Raw genomic sequence first — 20,529 nt, forward strand, 5'->3', positions numbered from 1 at the left:
GTCCACAAGCAATCCACGAGCAATCTGTCACTCACCATCACTGGTCTCTGGTGTTGGCTTCATGCCCAGGAAGGCTCTCTCTCCATGTTATGGGGAGATGCCAGCAGTATCTCTGAGCTTACACTGTCTGTAATTATAATTATTCTGACAGACACAGGGGAGAGAAGACAACCTCCTCTCCTTTGCGGTGGAAAGAGCTCTAATCGGCCTTGCTGGTGTCACAGAGCCTGCTTGGGACAATTTATGTGGTGATGGCCGTCCTAAAACATGAGAACGTCATGGTTGACAACTATGCCATAAGCTCAGGGAATGAGGCTGAGGGAAAGAATGCAAGCTGGCAGCACTTGGGAGGCAGAAGCAAACAGATCTCTGTGAGTTCAAGGTCAGCCGGGGTTACACAGTGGACCCCCATGCCGAAGAAAGAGAGGAGGAAGAAAAAAATGAATTAGTCAATAACTACCATGAAAAAGTAGAAATAGGATTGTGGCCTTGCCTGTGTTTGTATCATTGAATGACCCAGGGTCTCAGGAGGCCAATTATCACGGACTTAAGGGTCCCCACAAGCACCCAGGAGGCTACCGATGTACAAAGCAGGTGTCAGGGTAAGAAGAGACACCAGCCAGCATGCTGACTCCATTCTGTGTAAGCACCACATTAGAATGCCACTTCGGGGGCAGGGATCCTAGGTCATTGCTGGTGACTCTCAGACACATCTTCTACCAGGCAGGAGTTCACACTACATTTTCCTTTTGTTCCAGGGATTTCTGGTGGCCTTGCAGTATGGCTTTGCCAATGGAGAGGTATGTTTTCTACACTGCCATCCCAGCTTCTGGTGAGGTGGAGGTTGTCATTCTAGGCTCCCCAGGGGTTTCCATTTGTGTGACTTGTATAACTGTCACTAGTATGTATTGGCACAAACTTTTGTCGTGAGATTCCATTAGAGGGAATAGGAGGCAGATTAGACTCATGGAATGGTACGAGAAGCTCAGAACACAGCCCTCGGTCTGTTGGAGACAAGAAAGGGTTAAAATGTGATGGAAGAGGCAAGCTTGGACTTTAGGGTCTAAAAATCTGCACCCAAACACTTGGCTGACCACTTAGAAGCTTTGTGGCTTAGTCATTTGGCTTCGATTTTCTCATGTGTAAAATATGAACAGCTGGTTCTGTTCACAGTGGTGCCCTGGGCATGCTCGGCACAAAGTCAACACCGAGTGCCTGGGAGCGATGCTCTTCTTACTTTTATTATGTTCTGTTTCCTCTGTGTGCTAGTCGGCTTTCCGTTACTGTAACAAACACCCAAGATAATCAACCTACAAAGAAGGAAGGGTTTATTTGGCTCATGGATTCAGAGATTTCAGTCAATGGTTGCTTGCCTGACTGCCTTGCCTTTAGGCCTGTGGTGAGACCATTCATAATGACGGGACTACATGGTGGAATGAAATGCTCACCTTATGAATGAGGGAGGGAAGGAGAGAAGGAGGGAGAGAGAGAGAGAGAGAGAGAGAGAGAGAGAGAGAGAGAGAGAGAGAGAGAGAGAGAGCGCTCAGATTCTAGTATCCCCTCCAGGAAAAGCCCCTCTCCAGTGACCTGACTTCCTTCCATTAGGCCTTACATCTTAAAGGTTCTACCATCTCCCAAGAGGGGCAAGGGCTGGAGACTAAGCCTTCAATGCAAGAGCCTTATCCAAACTAGGCCAGGATGGTGTTTTCATGAGTCAGTAGTTTCGAGCCCCTTTCATCCTTCCCACCCTCCACTCCGGGGGCTGTCTCCTCCAATAGAATGCAACCATCTCAGCAGCAAACCCCACTTCTCCTTGGCTTGCTGCTGTTTCTGTGTCTCCACACGGGAGCTTCTTGCCCGTCAGGAAGGTTCCAGCTGAAATGCCGTTCTGCAAAGCTGCCACCTGAACACCGTGTCTCGATCTTCCAGTGTCCCATCAAAAGGCAGAAAGGGAAACAATGGTGGACGATTTTAACCTGGCTCTATGAAGTCTAGGGCCAGGCAATGTTCCATTCCATGAAATAAAATAACAGTTCCAATAAGTAGGGCAGAAGGGGTTGTTTTAAAGATAGAAAAAGAATGAGGGAAGCAGAAATTAAGAACAAAATGATTCAAAGTGATTTTTCTTGTAAGATAGTGTCTTAGTCAGGGTTTCTGTTGCTGCGATGAAACACCGTGACCAAAAAGCAAGTTGGGGAGGAAGTGATTTGTGACCAAAAAGCAAGTTGGGGAGGAAGTGATTTGTTTGGCTTTACACTTCTACGGCACCAAAGAAAATCAGGACAGGAACTCGAACAGGGCAGGAACCCGGAGGCAGGAGCTGATGCAGAGGCCATGAAGGGGTGCTGCTTACTGGCTTTCTCCTCATGGCTCGCTCAGCCTGCTTTCTTACAGGCCCCAGGACCACCAGCTCAGGGATGGAACCACCTACAGTGGTTTCTAGGCCCTTCCCCATCAATCATTAATTAAGAAAATGCCCTACAGGCTGCCATACAGCCTGATCTTATGGAGGCATTTTCTTAATTGAGGTTCCAGATGACTTTAGCTTATGTCAAGTTGACGTGAAACTATCCAGCACAGGCAGGCATGGGCATTCATGTAGAGAAGTGCCATGAGATTACTGCAGACAGCCTTTTTGTAGATGGGTTAAGGTAGAGGGACCTTCGTTACCATACCAGATGAAACTGGCCTTTTGGGGAAATTCGGCTGGTAACTCTCAGTTTATTTTGGTGGAATAGAAACTTAGCATGGCTGACTCCATTTTGATTTTCAGCACAGGAACTTAAAACCGGAGCATGACCTCCTATAGCATTCACTTAACAGCCTTCACCACATTCCCTACTGCTCCTGTCTCATAGTATCTTCAGCATCTGCGCTCACATGTCTTTCTTGTCTTTGTTCTGCTCCACCTGTAAAAGCTAAAGATAGCCCCAAGGTAGCTCCCAGTAGCCACTTAATAAATACCTGCTGAGTGGACAGGGGATCAATGACTCCAAGATGACTCCAATGACTCCAGTGACACCCCCCCCCCCCCCCCCCCCCCCGCTTTGTCTCCCCTGGCAGGTGAAGGCTGAGCTGCGCAAGTCCTGGGGCCGCTTCTTGCTAGCTCGCCACTGGGGCTGCAGAGCCTGTGTCCTGGGGCAGAACTTCCGGTTCCTGGGGAAATGTTCCAAGAAGCTGTCAGAGGGAGATGGTGCTGAGACACTTCGGAAGCTGCAGTCCTCAACCTGCAGTTCCCACTTGGCCTCTGAGACCCGGGGGGAGCTGGGAGCTAGGTCTCACCGGGGCCGGGGAGCTTGGCCCCGGGGAAGCAGCCTGTCCGAGAGCAGTGAGGGGGACTTCACCCTGGCCAATACCATGGAGGAGATTTTGGAAGAGAGTGAGATCTAAGGCAGGGTCCATTGCCCCAGCTCTGCAACTGGGGACTCCTGAGAAGGAGGTTGATGAGCCCGGGATCCTCCTCCTGCTCACTATGCCCATTTTGATGTGAAGTCTCTCCTGGGTTGTCAAGCTCTGTATAAATGAGTCTGTGTAATGCCCACGGCCCTTCCTGCCATGGTCACCCTACTGGCTCCCCTGCCAGGTATATGTCCCAGAATGTCCACTGATCTCTGGGGCCTTGCCCTAAATTCAAGTGAATGTAGCTTTCCATGAAGAGAAGTCACTTATTAAATAGGGTCCAGTTAGTATCTCCTTGCCCCTCATGGTGCATGGCCTCCTTCTGGGTGTAGGGTGCACCGGAACCCCACAGGAAGCTTTGAAGTGTCAAGTCCTGGGGACCATGGCCAACATTCTGAGAGAGCAAGTCTGAGGTGATGACCAAGAATTGGAAGTGTTTGACAAGCATCTGAGGAAATTCTGGGAGGTTCGCCCTTGGCAAACTAGCCCTGGGCAGGATAGATGGAGTGGCTAGTATGCATTTGCTGCTCACCTGGGGCATACCACTCTCCTTGGACAGGGGGTGACCCCGTGTTGTCCCCCAGATCCCTCTACTCCCTGTTTCTCTTTTCTTCCTCTGTCAAGTCTCGCCTCCCTTTCTCTATCTCAGTTCTGCCTGGGGTTGACAGAAGTTGGAATGTTGGTTTCTGTCCTCGCTGCGGTGGCCACATGCCTGGTGATTTAAGGGGTGAGGTGCCCTGTGGGCCCATGGCTTGAGAGCGCAGTCCATCAAGGTGAGGAAGGCACGGTGGTGAGAGAGAGGGGTTCTAGTGGAGCTGCAGGACCATGAGGTGACTCATGAGGTGGCTGGTCACTGTTCTTGTCAGCATGCCGGTTGGTTTTTGTCAACTTGACACAAACCAAGAAATCTCCGGGAAGAGAAACTCTTAACTGAGGACTGTTCCCCCATCATACTGTCCCATAGGCAATTTTCTTGATTCACGGTTGATGTGGAAGGGCCCAGCCCACCGTGGGTGGTGCCATCCCTAGGCAGGTGGTCCTGGGTTGTATAAGAAAGCAGGCTGAGCGAGCCATGAGGAGCAAGCCAGTAAGCCGCACTCCTCTGTCACCTCCTGCTTGAGTTCATACCCTGACTTCGCTCAGTGATGGACTGATGTGGAAGTGTGAGCCAAACAAACCCTTTCCTCCCCAACTTGTTTTCGGTCATGATGTCTATCATGGCAGAATAAAAAAGCAAATCAGGACAGAAATTGGTACTGGAGAGTGGGCTACTGCCGTGACAGACCTGACCATGTTTTTGTGGGGGAGGATTGTAGAAGTGTTTGGAACCTCAGGCTGGAAAAGCCTCCGAGGGTTCAAAGCTTGATGGGTGTTACCAGACAATTGGAGTGTTGAGGGAAATGCGGTTGATGGAGGCCTGGCTTGTGAACATTTAGAGGGAAGACTCTATGAGGGTGGTCTGAGGTGTTTTGAATTGAGTTTGTAGCTTCTGGTCAGCTGAGGGTGATGAATCCACTCAGTAAGAGACCAGCATCACTGAGGCAAAGCCTTCTGGGAGGTGTTCCTCAGGATAGGAAGCCATGGTCTGGTGGGGAGGTGGCGACCAGGCTGTACATCAGACCAGTAGCAAAACTGGGCAAACCAGGAAGTCAGGCAGCAGGGAAAGAGGGAGGCTGGTGCTCTGTGCTCCTTTTCCATCTTATTCAGCTGGTGGGATGGTGCTGCCTATGTCCAGGGTCTTCCCTTCTCAGGTAAGCCTCTCTAGAAATGTCCTAAGGCACAGTGAAAGGTGTGTCTCCTAGGTGATTCTAAGTCCAGATGAGCTGACACCACCTCACTGTCCTTTCTTTGGCCTCACCTGCCGGGAGCCTTTTGAATGTTGTCATTGGTTCTGTCCTCTTCTTCCTGGGTCCTCCTGTCCTGAAGTCAGTTTGTACCAGCCCACTTGTTCTACATCCCTCAGGGATAGGAACACCCTTCCATTGTTGGCTCACCATTGATCCTTTGATAGCCAGGCTTCCTGCTCCAGGAGCCTAATCCATTACTTTCCTGATTCAAGTCCCATGGACAAGAATTCTTCCTCCCAGACAGGTGCTGACAGCCCAGGGGAGGGAAAAGGACTCTGGTTGAGTGTGGACTTGCTGGGGGAGGCACAAGAAGCCCAAGGCCCTACAGCTGTCAGGCTTATTGGACCTTCATGCCAATGGGAAATCAGCTGCATTTGACCTGACCTACAGAGGCTGAGGAGGGTCAGGCAGCCAAGGTCAGGCCCAGTTATGGAAGCCACAAGGCAAGAGGTTGCAGAATGACTGAGGGACAAACTGTTTGTAGAAACTTTGTGCAGATGGCAAGGAGTGCTGCTTTTTGTGGGCAAAGTGTATGTGTCCATGGTGGGGTATGTTGCCTGGGTGGGGGGGTATGTGTCCATGGTGGGGTATGTTGCCTGGGTGGGGGGGTATGTGTCCATGGTGGGGTATGTGTCCATGGTGGAGTATGTTGCCTGGGTGGGGTATGTGTCCATGGTGGAGTATGTTGCCTGGGTGGGGTATGTGTCCATGGTGGGGTATGTTGCCATGGACAGGAACACGGCCTTGATACTTCTCAAACAGGGCTTCTGGGCTCAGCAAATGGAACTCAAGATATTCCATTGTATGTGAACTTCAGAAGATATCCATGGATAATCTCCTTATGTTAAGTTTATGCCATAATAGACTGAAATTCATCTGAACTTCGAATCTAATTGTGCATCGTGTCTTACCTGGCCACTCTATAAGGAGATGTGAAGGCAAGACCAGAACAAGATGAGCCACCCAAGACAGCAAGTCACCAGGACAAGGGTGAACCACTTAAGGTGGTCAGTTGCCTCTGAGAAGCACAGTGATAAAATGAATTGTAACTTAATGCAATATTTTTTTTTTAAAATCAAACCCACTAACTATAGTCCATAGGCCACTTGTAAGGATAAAGTTTATTGGCACCAGGGCAGGGTTGAGTGTGCAAAAGATGAAGGGCCAGGATGATAGCATAGGTTCTAACCATGACCTTGTCTACAATGCTAATAGTGTGTTCATTTTATCAATAATTTTGGTATTGAGTGATTGCATTAAAATATTATTTATCTCGACTATGGAGCTTTCCTGGTGTCCCCTTACATTCTACGCCATTCCCAGCCCTGGTTTGCAGGGTGTGGACAGACATTAAGCAAGTGCATAATGAAGCAAGGGCTCGGGGTATCTAGATTTCCAGAATTTATATTTAAATACATATCCTATTTCTCTCTCTTTTTTGCAAATGTACTTCCTTTCCCTGTTATTGGGCAGGCAGCTCCAAGAATGCCGGGACATCTTGCTTTCCTAGCATGTGCCCAGCCCAGGGCTGGTGTGGAAAAGTGGCTCCAGATACACCGGCTGAGAGAGGGTTAAAGCGCCCCTGGTGAGTGTCAGGTGTTGCCTAGAGCTGGCTGTCTGAGATCTTACCAGGAACAGGGAGAGCCAGTTCCCTAAAGCATCTGTAGACAGAGTCACCCTCCCAACTTCTTCCTCTTTGTTGTGCTGCTGATTAAAATGAGTTTGTTTAAGTTGGTTTTCCTGCCGTCCATTCTCTGTTTCTCATTGAGCTGGAAGTCTCCCACCTGCCCGGGGAATCCCTTGAACTGGTTCTGAGAAGTGGGGAGAAAGGGTGTGGTCCATAGTTTTAGAAGGGCCGGAAGCAGAGGTCAGCTGTCAAAAGGGTTAGGTCAGTGGTCTCTGTTTTTCCAAACCAGCCCTTAAATCACTCAGTGTGCTGGTTGCTTGCAGGTCTAGCCTGCTGCTCACAGTCCTTCTGACACCGGGTGACAGAATGGGGCCTTGTACATGCCAAGCAAATGCTGTGCCTCTGGGTTCCATCCCCAAACACTGTCCACCCCCTCCCCATTATTTTCTTTTTCTTGAAACAGAATCTTGCTATATAGCCAAGGCTGGCCCGAAACTCAGTATGTAGTCACAGTGGCCTTGAATTTACAATCCTTCTGCCTCAGCCTCCCAAGGGCTGGGATTACAGCCACATGTTACCATTCCCTGTGTGGAAACCTTTTAAATGGAGCAATGACTAAATCTGATTCCATTTATTCAGATAGAATACCCACTGTTTAGAAGCAGGAATCCAGGCATGGCTGGATCTGACTACAGATATTCTGACTGAATACCCGAAGTCTGGAAGCAGGAACCGAGGCATCTACTGCCATCTATAGAAGCATTATTCACAGGAGCCCAAAATGGGAACAGCTTGGTGTCTATCACCCGCTGGCTCCATGGATAGTGTCTAAGCCTGGTGAGGGAAGTAAAGCTATGGGCCGCTCTAGGAGAGCTGCTTCTCACGATAAATGCCACTTTTACCATGGAGTCCTTCGAACAGATCTTCCTACAGAGGACTTTGCAGCACATCAGGAGCCCTACAACCATGCCTGTAGTGGAAAATCTGGTGTCGGGCGCAGCAAGGGCACCCGGCACTAAGAGACTTATGGGTGAATCTGTGGGAGCCACAGGGACTTCATGATTAGGCAGCCTGCTCTTTCAGACTCGAGTGACAATGATTTCAGACCTCAGATGGAAATAAGAAGCCCCCAGTCTCGTAGTCCACCAGGAGTCTTAATCAAGGAAGGGATGGGAAGAGGCCTGGAGGGGATCCCTAAGTCACCGTGGGATAGACTAAATGCCCCAGTCCCCTCCCTGCACTGGCCCCCAGGTGCCCACCATTTCTATAACAGAGAAGCATCTTAAACAGGTGATCTGCCCAATCATCCCTTCATCCCTGAATTGCCCAGGAGATGCTGCGTGTTGCTTCTCTCTTCTGCCACAGATGATGAACTATCCCAAGATTCATGAGCCTGTCATGTCCAGGACCAAAACTTCTGCAGCCACCCTGGTGTCATCAGAAAGGCTCTAATATAAGTCCTAAGTCCTACTCTTCTTTCCTCAGTGTTCTCATCTATATTGCAGATGTGGTAATACTTCCATCCCTAGAATAGTAACTGCAAAGAGCCTCACACTGTGCCTGACTCACAGACAGCATTCAGGTGCTCACTGTCTTGTTCTCTTTCTCCCAAGAGCAGCGTCTCTAGGTTGGTAATTGGGACATCACTGTGGCTAAATCTTGGGAGCTGCAAGGATCACCCCAAACACCAGCAAAGGGAGACACCCCAGCCTCAGGGGATTGTGTACAGGTCGGAGCATCCATATATTTCCCTGACCTCATCTTGGAACTTGAGGCTGGAGAATCAGTAGGCTTTCTACACAACGAGTCGTGTGGTCTTGGAGAAGCCACTTGAGGCATTCTTAGGTGTCCCCAGCCCTGGAGCTCCAAGGGAGCCATGTATCCTGGTACATGTCCCTGGCTCAGTCTCTGCTTCTCAGCTGGCTGGCCTTGGACAAGCTGCTTCTGTGAGTTCTATTTCCTTGTCTCCTACATGAGGGCCTGGGGGGAGGGGGGCATCTGTGGCTCACTCTTCACTACCCACCCAACCAGGCAGGGCTCCTGTCCATCCCCTGAAAACAGTGCCACCCCAAGGTTTCCTGTCTCAGTAGATGGCACTGCTATGTAGCCAGCCACGGGCCCCCTGCCATCCTTGCTCCTCTCCTTTCTTACGTGTCAGTGGCAGGATGCTACCCTCTGCAGCTGTCCTTTCGTCCCTCTGCCACTCCTGAACCCAGGCCGCCATTGTCACCATTGGCCCCCAGTCTTGCCCATGTATTCTATCCACCCTGCTAGGAGCTTGCTCACCAAAACAAACCTTTCCCACTTGTACTGGCACAGCGGCAAAGGCTGCGAAGGGCATTTCGGGTTTACAGTTCTCTGGAAGCAGATGCCCCTTCCTGCATGCGTGGCTGTGCCAGTCACTCTGAGATGCGAGCTCTCTGCCTTCCTCCCATCTCCCCCTGGAGTCTGCTGTGAGTGGGTCTGAATGTATCACTTCATCGGAAACAGCTTCTCTAGTCATTACTGACAGGCCAGCCCCTAGAGTGTTATGTATTCCCTTAGTGCTCTGCAAGTCACCATGGTAACCTTGGTCCTGGCATCAAGCTCCATCCGCCTGGTGGAGAGGCCCATGCCTGTAATGCTAGCTCATGGAAGGCTTAAGCAGGTAGATTGTTCTGGGTTCAAGATCAGTATAGGTTCCAGTGTGAGACTTCGTCTTGAAAAAATCCTAACCCGAAGAAACAAGATCCATCATCTTCCCTCGGGACCTTTATCGCTCAGGAGAGCACAACTCAGGGCCACGCGCATCTCCTTCAGCACCCTCGCTGGCCTAGAGCTGCAATCACATCAACCCCTCCAGCTGCCAGGAAGCGTTTCCTTTTCCAGGTGGAGAATGACCAGCCAGCTGTGTGCCCAGTCCTTTTGCATTTATTGCAACCTGCTTACCCAGCAATCCCCAAAGGAGCTTAAGCAGGGCTGACATTTGGGACTCCTATGACCTAAGCCTGGGATTATCACAAGGCTACCTGGGCAGGAGAAGGAGACAGGTAGGGTGTGAAGGGAGGGTCACCGAAGACAAAAGGAAGCAGAAACCGTGTCCTGCTAAGGACCTTTAGTTGGCAAGGAGAGGTTTGGTTCCCCATCTCTCCAGGCCCAGGGTGTGTGTGTGTGTGTGTGTGTGTGTGTGTGTGTGTGTGTGTGTGCCCACTCGTGCGTGCACGCGAGCATGCTGACATACGAGCATGCTCACACTGCGGGTGTTTATGTGAGGGGTGGGGGAGGAGATGAGCAGTTCCCATCACTGATTCTTTTCCTTTATCCTCTCCTTCACTTTTTGAGGTTCAAACTGGATCAGTCGTAGAATTTCCTTATTGGCCAGGGTCCCCTCGATGAATTCCTCCTCTGTAAGTTTATCTGTGCAGTCGAGGAGAAGCATTAGTCAGGACTGGCTGTCGCAAGCTGCAAAAGGCGATGATACCCAGCCTCCACTCCGAGTAAAACTGTGTGAAAATATACTGAACACTCAGCACTCCCAGGGACCCCCACTACCCTCCCAGATATCACCCCTCCTTCAAGACCCTTGAACCTCCCTCAAATCAGCCCAAGACAACCAAATACTCGCATCATAGATGTCTCGAAGAACCTATTCCTATACCCTATTCCTTCTGCTTGGGCAGAGCTCTTGCCTTGCTGGTTATTACACATCGAAATCATCAATGATTATAAATACCTCTTTTCATATGCTTTCAAAATTACCCCACAGCTCTAGCCTAAAGTTCTGGGGGAAAATCTAGGAGCCTGAGAGAGGCAGGCCGAAAGTCTCAGTGGGGAAGTAGGAACTGTGTCCCCAAAGGAGTGACGAGTGAGAGATCAAGGGAATAGAGGCATGCTAAGGATAGCCTTGCTTGCAGCAAAGTCTCTTGTGTGCCCATAATACTCAAACAACCTTGTGACACCAGGTGACACGTCCTTTGTGACTGCCTCCCCTGCTTGCAGTTCCTCATCTCTCAATCTGTTCTACTTCATTTGGGATGAGGATGGAGAGAGCCTCTGCTTTTAGCCAGCCAGGCTTCCTTGTGTGCGTGCATGCGTGTGTATGTGCACGTGTGTGTGTGTGTGTGTGTGTGTGTGTGTGTGTGTGTGTGTATGCAGCCAAAGCATGGCACTGCACCCTTCCTCTCTGTGCCTCATGCTGCTGTTCTTGGGGTTACAAACATCACAGAGGGTGGGGTGTGGCAGAAGAGAGTGAGGCAAAGCTCATCCTCAGAGGGTCTTGTGGGAAGACATTCCTGTGTAGAAGGACGTCTAGGATGAGACAGATCTTTCCTGTTCACGGTCACTCTCACGATCCTCCGTACAGTGTGGACACAATACCGCAGAGTTGGATTCGACTTCCCTTGGCTTACATTCACGGCCTTTGGACATCCTTAGTTCTCATTGGAGCTGGGATCCAGGATACTTCTCTGCCTAAGTCTGGGTGGTGAAATTGTATTTCAAAGTTCTAACTGCCTCACCAGCCTCACTCCAAGCTCGAAAGTCCCATCCCTGGAGCCTGCTACTATGACAACGCTGTCTTCAGATGAGGCATGTGAAACACACACACACACACACACACACACACGCACACACAGACACACACGCGCACACACACACCAGCAGGAGTGACAGCCAGCCTTCTAACACCAGCCTTTCCTGTGGAGCACTTTTCAGATTAGCAAACAGTAGCAGAGGGACCCTGATACATGGACAGATCCAGAGGGAAGTGGGGGAGGATTCAGAAGCTAAGTGTCACAGGAAGCCATCTAACCCAGCCAGAATCCATGCAAGCCAAGAGTCCAGGGGACAAGTGCCAATGGGGCTGGGTGCATGATGGAGCCAGGGGAGTGTCTAGGCACAATATGTAAGGAGTTGTTCACTTTTAGGGGGGTGCAGGGATACGGCTGCCCCTTGAGAGTGAGCACCGCTATGAATTGTGCGCTCCAAGAGCCTGCTTGCCTCACCCTGGCTCCCGCCCCAGGGTCTTCCTCTGACGCCATCATTGGACTGTGGAGTAGGGACAGATCATCTCCACCTCTATTTTGTATCCTTCTGAGGATTTGTTTCTTTAGCCCTGGTAAGGGCGTGCTCCAGAGGACACACCAGGGTGTGTCAGACATGCCTGAGCCACGCTGTACTGTATTTATTGAGACACCTCAGGTTTTAAACAATTTGGATGCTTATATCTCTTAAAAAAATAAAAGAAAATTATACGACATGGTAGCAATAAGCTCCGTATTTCCCAAGGGGAAATGTGAGAACTCTTCAGGGCTGTTTACCAGTTCCTGTCTCTCAGTGGGGCTATCATCCACTGCACTCAAGTATATTATCAAGCCCCGTGTGGCTATGAATCTGTAGACCCTGTCTGACACTAAGTCAGTCTGACTCTTTCTGTCTGTCTGTCTGTCTGTCGTTGCCCCCCCTCCCCCGCTCCCACCGTGCGTGCATGCTTGCACGTGTGTGTGTGTGTGTGTGTGTGTGTGTGTGTGTGTGTGTGTGTGTGAGATGATACCAATTCTTGTACTGTATCCTTCCCATAATGGCCATGTGTGCCATGAACCAACAGCTCCAGCTGCCGCATTCTGGAATTCATCACTCTTTCAAGCTCCAGAGGCTGCTCCCAGGCAGTCACTAAGCAGCGCAAGGACACTGAGAGGCCCAGTGAGGACATCCCAATGACTGCCGGCACTGTCTTAGAGTGTCACGGCCTAGGTGTTTCTTACCTATCCTTCCTCCTCGTCCTTTATCCCTGTACTGATTCCCAGATGGGGGCCAGGTCCTCATGACATGGACTTTCCCAGCCACAGGTCCCTCCCCGGTTTCCCTTGGTGGCTGTCTCAATAAACTCCTAGCAATGTCATTGAATCTAATCCCTTCTTGGTAGGGTTTTGAGGTCACTGAAACTAACTTCTTGGTTAGTCCTGGGGTCTCTGCTGGGTGAGTGGCCATCTACTCCTGTTCTCACTGTGCAGGGAACATCCGCACAGCAAGCAGCTAGAAGAGAGAAAAGGCAGCATTCCTGTAAACTTGCCAGTGTGTACACATGGTCAGTGAGCCTGCATACTTTACATTAGTTCTAGGTTAAAAGACTGCCAAACCTGACACCCCAGTACTCATGAAGCTGAGGCAGGAGGACCACTAGTTCACTGTCAACCTGGGATATATAGTGTTTTCCTTCCTTCCCCAACAAGTCCAGGTAGTGAGTGAGTTTGGTGAGTAATAGGGGTGTGTTGGTACCCCCCGTCGGCTGGAGGGTAGTAGTAGACCTAGTCCTTGCCGATGCATCTGGCTAACCACTACCCTTGACTTTGAAGATAGCTTGGAGAAAGTGTGGTGACAAGAAGTATCCCCGGCCTGGGCACTGGGACTCAGAAGAGGGAATCCTGCTGGGGGTCTCCAGGAAATAGCAGAGGCTGTAAAGTCAGAAATAATAAAGATAAAGGAATTCACCATCCTCTTTCTTTCCAAAGAATGCCCAAATCTTCTCAGCCCGCTTTTCTGGGGTGTTTTCATCATCTGGAAGGTGTTTCACATCCTCAGGCTTGATCATTTTGAAAATAGCCTGTAGCAGACCGAGAGAAATATCTAGTCACAAGGAGCAGTAAGGGCTTGGCGGTCCTGAGAAATCCGAGTCTCACACCACACACACAAATCTACCAGAGATGGCTTAAAGACTTAATTTTCTAGCCCAAACTATATAATTCCTGGAGGGCGCATTAAGCTTCATGACATTGGTTGTGATAATGATATTTGAACTATTGGGATTATATTAAAACTTAAGAAGCTTCTACACCACAAAGGAGACAGCAAGATTAGATAACCTTGGGATAGGAGAAAATATTTACAATCCTTTGATAAGGATTACTTTAATAAGGGATTAGTATATAGCATATATGAAGAACACCTCCAACTCAATGCTAAAACAGTAAGTGCTGTTGAGGGTGGTGGAAAAAGAGAAAGAGGCCAGCCTGGTCTACACAGGGAGCTTCAGGATAGCCAGGGCTACATAGTGAGCCTCTGTCTCAAACAAACAAACAAAAACAACAAATAAACAAAACCAACAAAACCACACCCAAACGCAAACAAAACAATAAATAACTGAATTATAAACAGACAAGGGAACTGGACAGACGTTTCTTAAAAAAAATAAATAGAAAAGATAAAGATGGCCAACAAGTATGTGAAAAGGTGCTCAGCTTCATTAGTCATTAGGTAAATGGAAATCAAGACCATAGCGAGGTATCCCTTCCACCTGTTGGGACAGCTACTCTTGTAAAAGCTTGCCTTGTCTGGGTCTCTTGTTGGATGGGGCTGGGGTAAAGCTCTAGCATGTGGGAGGCCCAGGTTTGATCCTCAGCACAGCAATAAACACTCCCACCTCAGACACAAAGACCAGAGGTAAGTGTTGGAGAGGATGTGTAGAAAAGAAAGCCCCTGGCCATTGTTTGGGCCACCACATCATGACTTCTCTTTCTTGATGCCCAAACAGCCTGGAGCATCAGCTGCCCTCTAAGGCAACAAGTTTACAGTCCAGGTGCCTACCAAAGCCCCACATGTTTTACTGAATCAAAATTCCTGAGGGCGGGACCCAGGCATCATCAGCACCTTTGAGACCTTTGTAAGGGACAGTGAATATGGAGGAAAACTTGCTTTTTAGTGTGCCATTTGAATTTTCTGAGTAGACGCCATAGTTTTGTTCAGGAAAAAAAAAGTAATAAATAGAAATATCCAACAATAATCCCACAGCAGTGCCAAGGTTGAAGTTTGGGGGCCACTAGCATAGACCCTGCCTCCCACAGGCTTGAACGAATCAAGCAGTGTCTTCTGGGTCTGCAAGGTTTCCCAGTTCTCTAGCAGGACTAACCAGATGTTAGCCTACGACCATAAAGGCTAGCATCTATCTAAACACTCACATCACTTTTCTAAGCATTTTTAGATTAATTCTCAAGAGAACCTTACAGAGAGGATGTTGTTGGTCCCATTTTACAGACAACAAACAAACCTGGAAACATCAAACTTCTGCAAAGTTACCCAGGGCAGCAGAGATTCTAACACTGGCAGATTGGTTCTAGAATCTGCATTCTTGCATTATACCCGAGGCTGCTTAGCTCATTTCTGAAGATCATAGACTAGGTTGGTGAGGTGGAAGGGAGGTGTGAACAAGACTTGCGAAGGTCTGCTTGGGACACAGAAATTCCCTTAGATACCCTCCAGCTGAGGGAGGAATCCAGAGAAAGGTTGGGTGTTGGGCCCATGGATCCCCTCCAGCCTCTTCTCTCTCCAATAAGCCAAACGTGCTCCTGACCTATATGAGATCAGAGAATTGGACAAGGTGGTCCCTATTTATCCTGATTGACCTTATGACATTTCCATAGGGTAGAATTTTAAGTAGCTCTTAACATATTTTTAATCTGGTTGAGGTCACATCTGTAATCTCAGTTACTGTGGGGACTGGGGCAAGAAGGCAGAGAACCTGAGGACAGCCTGAACGGCACAGGGAGACTCCCAGAAAAATAAAATGTTTCTGAAAAACTTGTGATGACATAGAAAATATTCATAATAAAAGAATAACAGGAAAGGCATGGGGAAAAATCACATGTAAATATGTTAGGATTCCTCCAATCGAGGACAAAGCCAGAAGTGCTCCTGACCTATATGACATCAGAGAAGTGAACAAGGTGGTCCCTATTTATCCTGATACCAGGTTTCTAGGATTCTACTGGCTCAGCAGCTCTGGGTCCAGCCAGGTTCACAGAGGACACTCAAGGCTATAGATCCTCAGTTGTTAGGCAGGCTCAGACTGTGGGTAGGTACATTGACAAGAGAACCTGGGCAGCTGCTGCCTTTGACCAAACCCCCTGCCTCCCTGGAGACTCAAGGACACTACAAAAGGGTAACAATGCCTGTGAAATTAGCCTGGACTTCAGGGGGGTCAACATCCATAAGGAGTGCTCTTGCCCACTGGTGCTAGGATGAGAAGGACACCAACCTTGGTAGTCCAGGGAAGGGCCTTTATAGGCAGCACACAGACCCCCTAAAATGAGCAGAAGTATAGATGACTCCCAGAATTCCTCTCTCCTGATCTACCGGCACCATGTCCAGGCATGATGGCTAAATACTGGCTGTGACTGGCTCTCTGTGTAACCTCTCCTCCAACATTGAGCTGGTTGGTGGTGGAGTGGGAGGGAGTCAAGCCTTCAGGGTTCTGGGAAAGGCCATAGAAATCATCAAAGCCTCACTCTGGACCAGGGGAGGTTGTATGCATTTCCCACGGTCGAATAGTGAGTTGGTGTCCGAACTGGCACAAGAACTCATCATTTCTGGCTTCCAGACCAATGCTTTCACAATGACCTTGTGACCCGGTGACTAGCGAGGCCTTGGACACTGCACAGCCTCAGCCTTTCCTCCCTACCTCTTCTCTCTGCTCCTCTCCTTCCTCTTTTCCTAGAAGAGCATCAACCTAGCACGCTTTAGGTGGCTTTGAATTGGTCCCCACCCCGTGCCACCCAGGGACTCCAAAACTAACCCAGAGGAGGTTGCTCTAGGCTTTGCCCCACAGACAGTGAGAGTGCCACTTGTCGGACCCTTTTCCAGAGATGACCTAGCCTGCCCCTAGCTACAGGCCTTGCTATTATGTTTGTGGTTTATCCTAATAAGGGACAGGGAGAATTTTGCAAGCAAAAAAGCATGATTACAAATGTACCAAACATTACACAAAATATGAAGAATATTGTCCCTTCTAACAGGAATGGAATTCAAAAAATAAAGCAAGTGATAGGGACGGGGGAGGGGGGCTGGGTTAGGAGGAAAATCGGAAGACACTCAAAGAAAGAACTTCAGTGACATAATATGGGGGGGGGAACTGAAGTTCTCTGATGTCTAAAACTCTAGGAATGCTTGAATGAATGACCTTAGGACATTTCCATAGGGTAGAATTTTAAGTAGCTCTTAACATATTTTTAAACTGCCTATGGTCACATCTGTAATCCCAGCTACTGTGGGGACTGAAGCAAGAAAGCTGAGAACCTGAGGACAGCCTGAACGGCACAGGGAGACTCCCAGAAAAATATTTCTGAAAAATTTGTGATGATATAGAAAATATTCATGATAAAAGAATAACAGGAAAGGCATGGGGAAAAGTCACATGTAAATATGTTAGGATTCCGGAATTGTCTTAAAGCAGATAAAACACTGGAAAGGTGGGTAGCAATGGACTAACAGTCAGTACATTGGTTATGGATTTTAGTCTGCAACATCCCTTTGGCATCATTTCTAAGTTTCACAGACTGATTATATATTAAATAAAAAAAGAACTACTTGTAAGACAGCAAAAATACTCAGAACAAACTGTAGGCAGAAAGGAGAGGAGACAGAGAACTCCACGGAGTGGAGCGGGAACCTTGAGGATCCCTGCCTAGGCCCACCACACCAGGATCAGGAAGAGAACCAATCAGGACCTAGATTCCATGTCCCCCACTGTGGTCAATGCTTTATAATTGAAACGTATGTGTTTCAACTTTACTGTCGTAGAATCTAAATGTGTGTTACTGAATAAAACAAAACAAAACAACCCAAAAACTGAAGACTTAATGGGAAAGGGGAAAGAGAGAGAGGAAAGGAGGAAGAGAAGAGAGGGAGAGAGGAGGGGGAAGAGGGAGGGAGAGGAGGGAGGGGGAGGAGGAGGGATGAGGGAAGAAGGAGGAAGGGAAAATTTGAACTGTATTAGGAAACACCCCGATTGTTCTTTGGGAAGCAGATGACACTATGGGGAGGTACCCTCTGATTCTCTCAGTACGTTGGTGGTCCTTCCTTTTCCCACTCCACTGGGCTACACAGCATCTGTGGCCTCCACCCCATGCCCTCCTCCCCATCCCACACAGGCGACAGGGACAGAGACACACTGACCATGACGATCTCCAACACCTCGTTCTTGCTGATGGCCCCGTTGCCATCCACGTCGTAGAGCGAGAAGGCCCACTCCAGCTTCTGCGTGGGCTTGCCCGCCGTGGTCATGTGCAGCGCGATCACATACTCCTTGAAGTCCAGCGTACCGTCGCTGTTGGCATCGAAGCTGCGGAACACGTGCTGCGCATAGGCCTTAGGGTCTGAGTCCGGGAAGAACTTAGAATAGATGCTTTCGAACTCCTGCCGCGTAATGCGGCCGCTGGGGCACTCCTTCAGGAAGGACTGGTACCAGGCACACAGCTCCTCCTCGGTAAACTTGGTGTTGAGCTGCAACTCCTCCAGGATCTCCTTGGACAGAGCCCCGCTCTTGCTGTTCCCCATGGTGAGGGAGAGTGGGCGGCGTGGGGGCGGGAGGGACAAGTGTGGTCGCCTGGCTAGCGAGGCTGTGTGCAGCTGTAGGGTGGAGACCCAGGTGCTGATGGATTAGGGGGGATTTGCAGACAGTTCCTCCCAGTCCTTGGAGGGAGGAGGGGCACAGAGCCCTCCTGAGATTAAAATAAAGAGCTAAGGGTAGTCACTCACCTCCTCTGTGTCTGCTGAGAAGAAAGGACCAGAGTGGGGACCCTTGAATCAAGCATTCTTCTGCACTCAAGTCCTGGAAGAGTCATTCTGGTCCCTGTGTGTGTTCCCCCATCCCAGGGGCACCCACAGAACCTTATAAGGCTGTGGTTAGGGATTTGGGGGCTTGAGACAACTGGGTTTAAATTCCAGCTCTGCCACTTAACCTAGGGCATGTTCCTTTTTTTTTTTAACTAAGAAATTTTTTTTATTCATTTTACATACCAATCAAAGATTCCTCTGTTCCCTCCTCCTGCCCACCCTCCAAACCCACACCCCATTCCCTCTTACAAGAAGGTAAGGCCTCCCATGGGGAGGTACATTTAGAAGAGGCAGGTCCAAGCTCCTCCCCCTGCCTCAAGGCTGTGCCAAGGTGTCCCATCATAGGTAGTGGGCTCCAAAAAGCCTGGTCTTAACTTCTCTCTGCATGGGATGCCTTTCTAATCCTTCACCCAGTCACCTTTTCAGCAAGGCCTTTCATCCACCACTCTATGATGGCACCCCTTCCCCACGTCCATTGGTAGACCCCAAATTGTCTGTCAAAATGGACGTTTCCAGAAAGGGAAGGATTGTGTTCCTACTGGTTGTTACCTCCATTGCCAGAACAGTGACAAAATAGCTCAAACTGACCCAAGGAAGTGCTGAACACACACACACACACACACACACACACACACACACACACACACACACACACACTCGTAGGCACGCACGGTCCCCAGACTCACCAAGAGTTCACTTAAATGTTTTGACTTTACCACAGTACAAAACATGCCTACACAACTGCAGGAGATTACTACCCCAGAGGATTTAGTGGAGTGTTCTGAGCGGACTGAAGAGGGCAAGCCCGAGTTACAGAGCTCAGTGGGTCAGGTGAACGGGATGCATGTTCCCTTATAGCGTGTTCAACTTAAGACAGGGGCATCGAGACCTGGCCCTGTTGTAAGTCAAGCAGTGTTGTTATTGTTCCTCAGTAACAAGGGTAAAATAAAGCTGCCGAGTAAGGGTGAGCAGGCAGACTGAATAAAAGCAAGCAGACCAGGCAGGTGGCAAGGGACAGAGAGGCCTGCCACACTGGCAGAGGACACAGGTGAATGTGTCATTCGAATGTAGTCACAGGGGTTGTAAGATTTTGTGGTCCTTGCTGTTTTCACGCACCATTCATGGCTGCCCGTCCCCGACCCTTGCTATTTCTTTAGAGGCTAGAAAACGATTGGGATATAGTAAGTTTTAGAAAGAAAAACCCATCGCTACCATCTGATGCTGTCCTTTTGCCTGACCCTCCATACAACGCTGAGCATTGCAAACTGAGATTTCTTTTTTCCAAGCATCCCCTAGAAACTAATCTATTACCACCCTTTTCTGCTTTTGTCAAGGACTTCTCTGCCTGTCTTAGTCAGGGTTACTGTTGCTATGATGAAACACCATGACCAAAAGCAAGATAGGGAGGACAGGGTTTATTCAGCTTATATTTCTACAACAGTGTTGGCTTCTGTTGCTACAACAGTTCATTGAAGGAAGTCAGATCAGGAACTCAAACAGGACAGGAACCTGGAGGCAGGAGCTGATGCAGAGGCCATGGAGGAGTGCTGCTTACTGGCTTACTCCCCATGGTTTGTTCAGTCTATTTTCTTATAGAACCCAGGACCATCAGCCCAGGGATGGCCCCACCCATAATGGGCTGGACCCTCCCTCTTTGATCACTAATTAAGAAAATGCCCTACAGGGTTGCCTACAGCCCGATCTTATTGAGACATTTTCTCAATCGAGGCTCCCCCCACTCTCTGATGACTCTAGCTTGTGTCAAGTTGAAATAAAAACCAGTGCACTGCTCTACCTTATGAGATAGTTGAGTGATAGGATGCTTATTTTAGAAGGACCCTGTTTTATTATAGAGGCCTGGGCTTAGAGCTGGTTGTATGAAGTGAGGCCATCTTGAGGACGGGGCCCTCAACCCCAAGTTGGGGTCAGATGCTTTCCCTAGGTTCATAATGTCAGAGCTGATTGCACTAGGGGACATCCAGCTGTTGTCCAGGGACGATGACTGGTTCTTGCAGGTGGGTAAAAGCACCACACCCTCTGGGATCACAGGTGACCAGAGCTATGAATGGACAG

At 49.2% G+C, this 20,529-nt stretch overlaps 2 protein-coding genes across 2 annotated transcripts in view; one reads left to right on the top strand and one right to left on the bottom strand.

Moving 5' to 3' along the window:
* The window catches only part of Glp2r (glucagon like peptide 2 receptor), a 54,729-nt gene extending 48,924 nt beyond the window's left edge, over positions 1 to 5,805 (top strand). The window contains exons 10-11 of the mRNA XM_052758219.1: positions 759 to 800; positions 3,064 to 5,805. Of these exons, the coding sequence (XP_052614179.1) occupies positions 759 to 800; positions 3,064 to 3,390 (369 nt within the window). The 3' untranslated portion in view covers positions 3,391 to 5,805. The remainder of the gene's footprint in view (positions 1 to 758; positions 801 to 3,063) is intronic.
* A 3,960-nt stretch (positions 5,806 to 9,765) lies between these two features.
* Positions 9,766 to 18,600, bottom strand: Rcvrn (recoverin). The gene is made up of 3 exons (XM_052757174.1): positions 17,797 to 18,600; positions 13,342 to 13,453; positions 9,766 to 10,269 (listed from the first exon to the last, which is right to left on the bottom strand). Exons 1-3 carry the CDS (start codon positions 18,175 to 18,177, stop codon positions 10,154 to 10,156), a joined length of 609 nt encoding a protein of 202 aa, XP_052613134.1. The 5' UTR covers positions 18,178 to 18,600; the 3' UTR covers positions 9,766 to 10,153.
* Positions 18,601 to 20,529: the final 1,929 nt, after the last annotated feature.

This window comes from Peromyscus californicus, unplaced genomic scaffold (assembly GCF_007827085.1).
Source record: "Peromyscus californicus insignis strain IS unplaced genomic scaffold, ASM782708v3 Scaffold_3__1_contigs__length_106647218, whole genome shotgun sequence".
NCBI lineage: Eukaryota > Metazoa > Chordata > Mammalia > Rodentia > Cricetidae > Peromyscus > Peromyscus californicus.

Coding starts and splice junctions, on each gene's coding strand:
- Rcvrn (XM_052757174.1), bottom strand. CDS start 18,177: ATGGGGAACAGCAAGAGCGGGGCTCTGTCCAAGGAGATCCTGGAGGAG. Junction 13,454..17,796: donor AGGTGTTGGAGATCGTCATG/GTCAGTGTGTCT, acceptor GGTCTGCTACAG/GCTATTTTCAAAATGATCAA. Junction 10,270..13,341: donor CTTTGGAAAGAAAGAGGATG/GTGAATTCCTTT, acceptor TCGACTGCACAG/ATAAACTTACAGAGGAGGAA.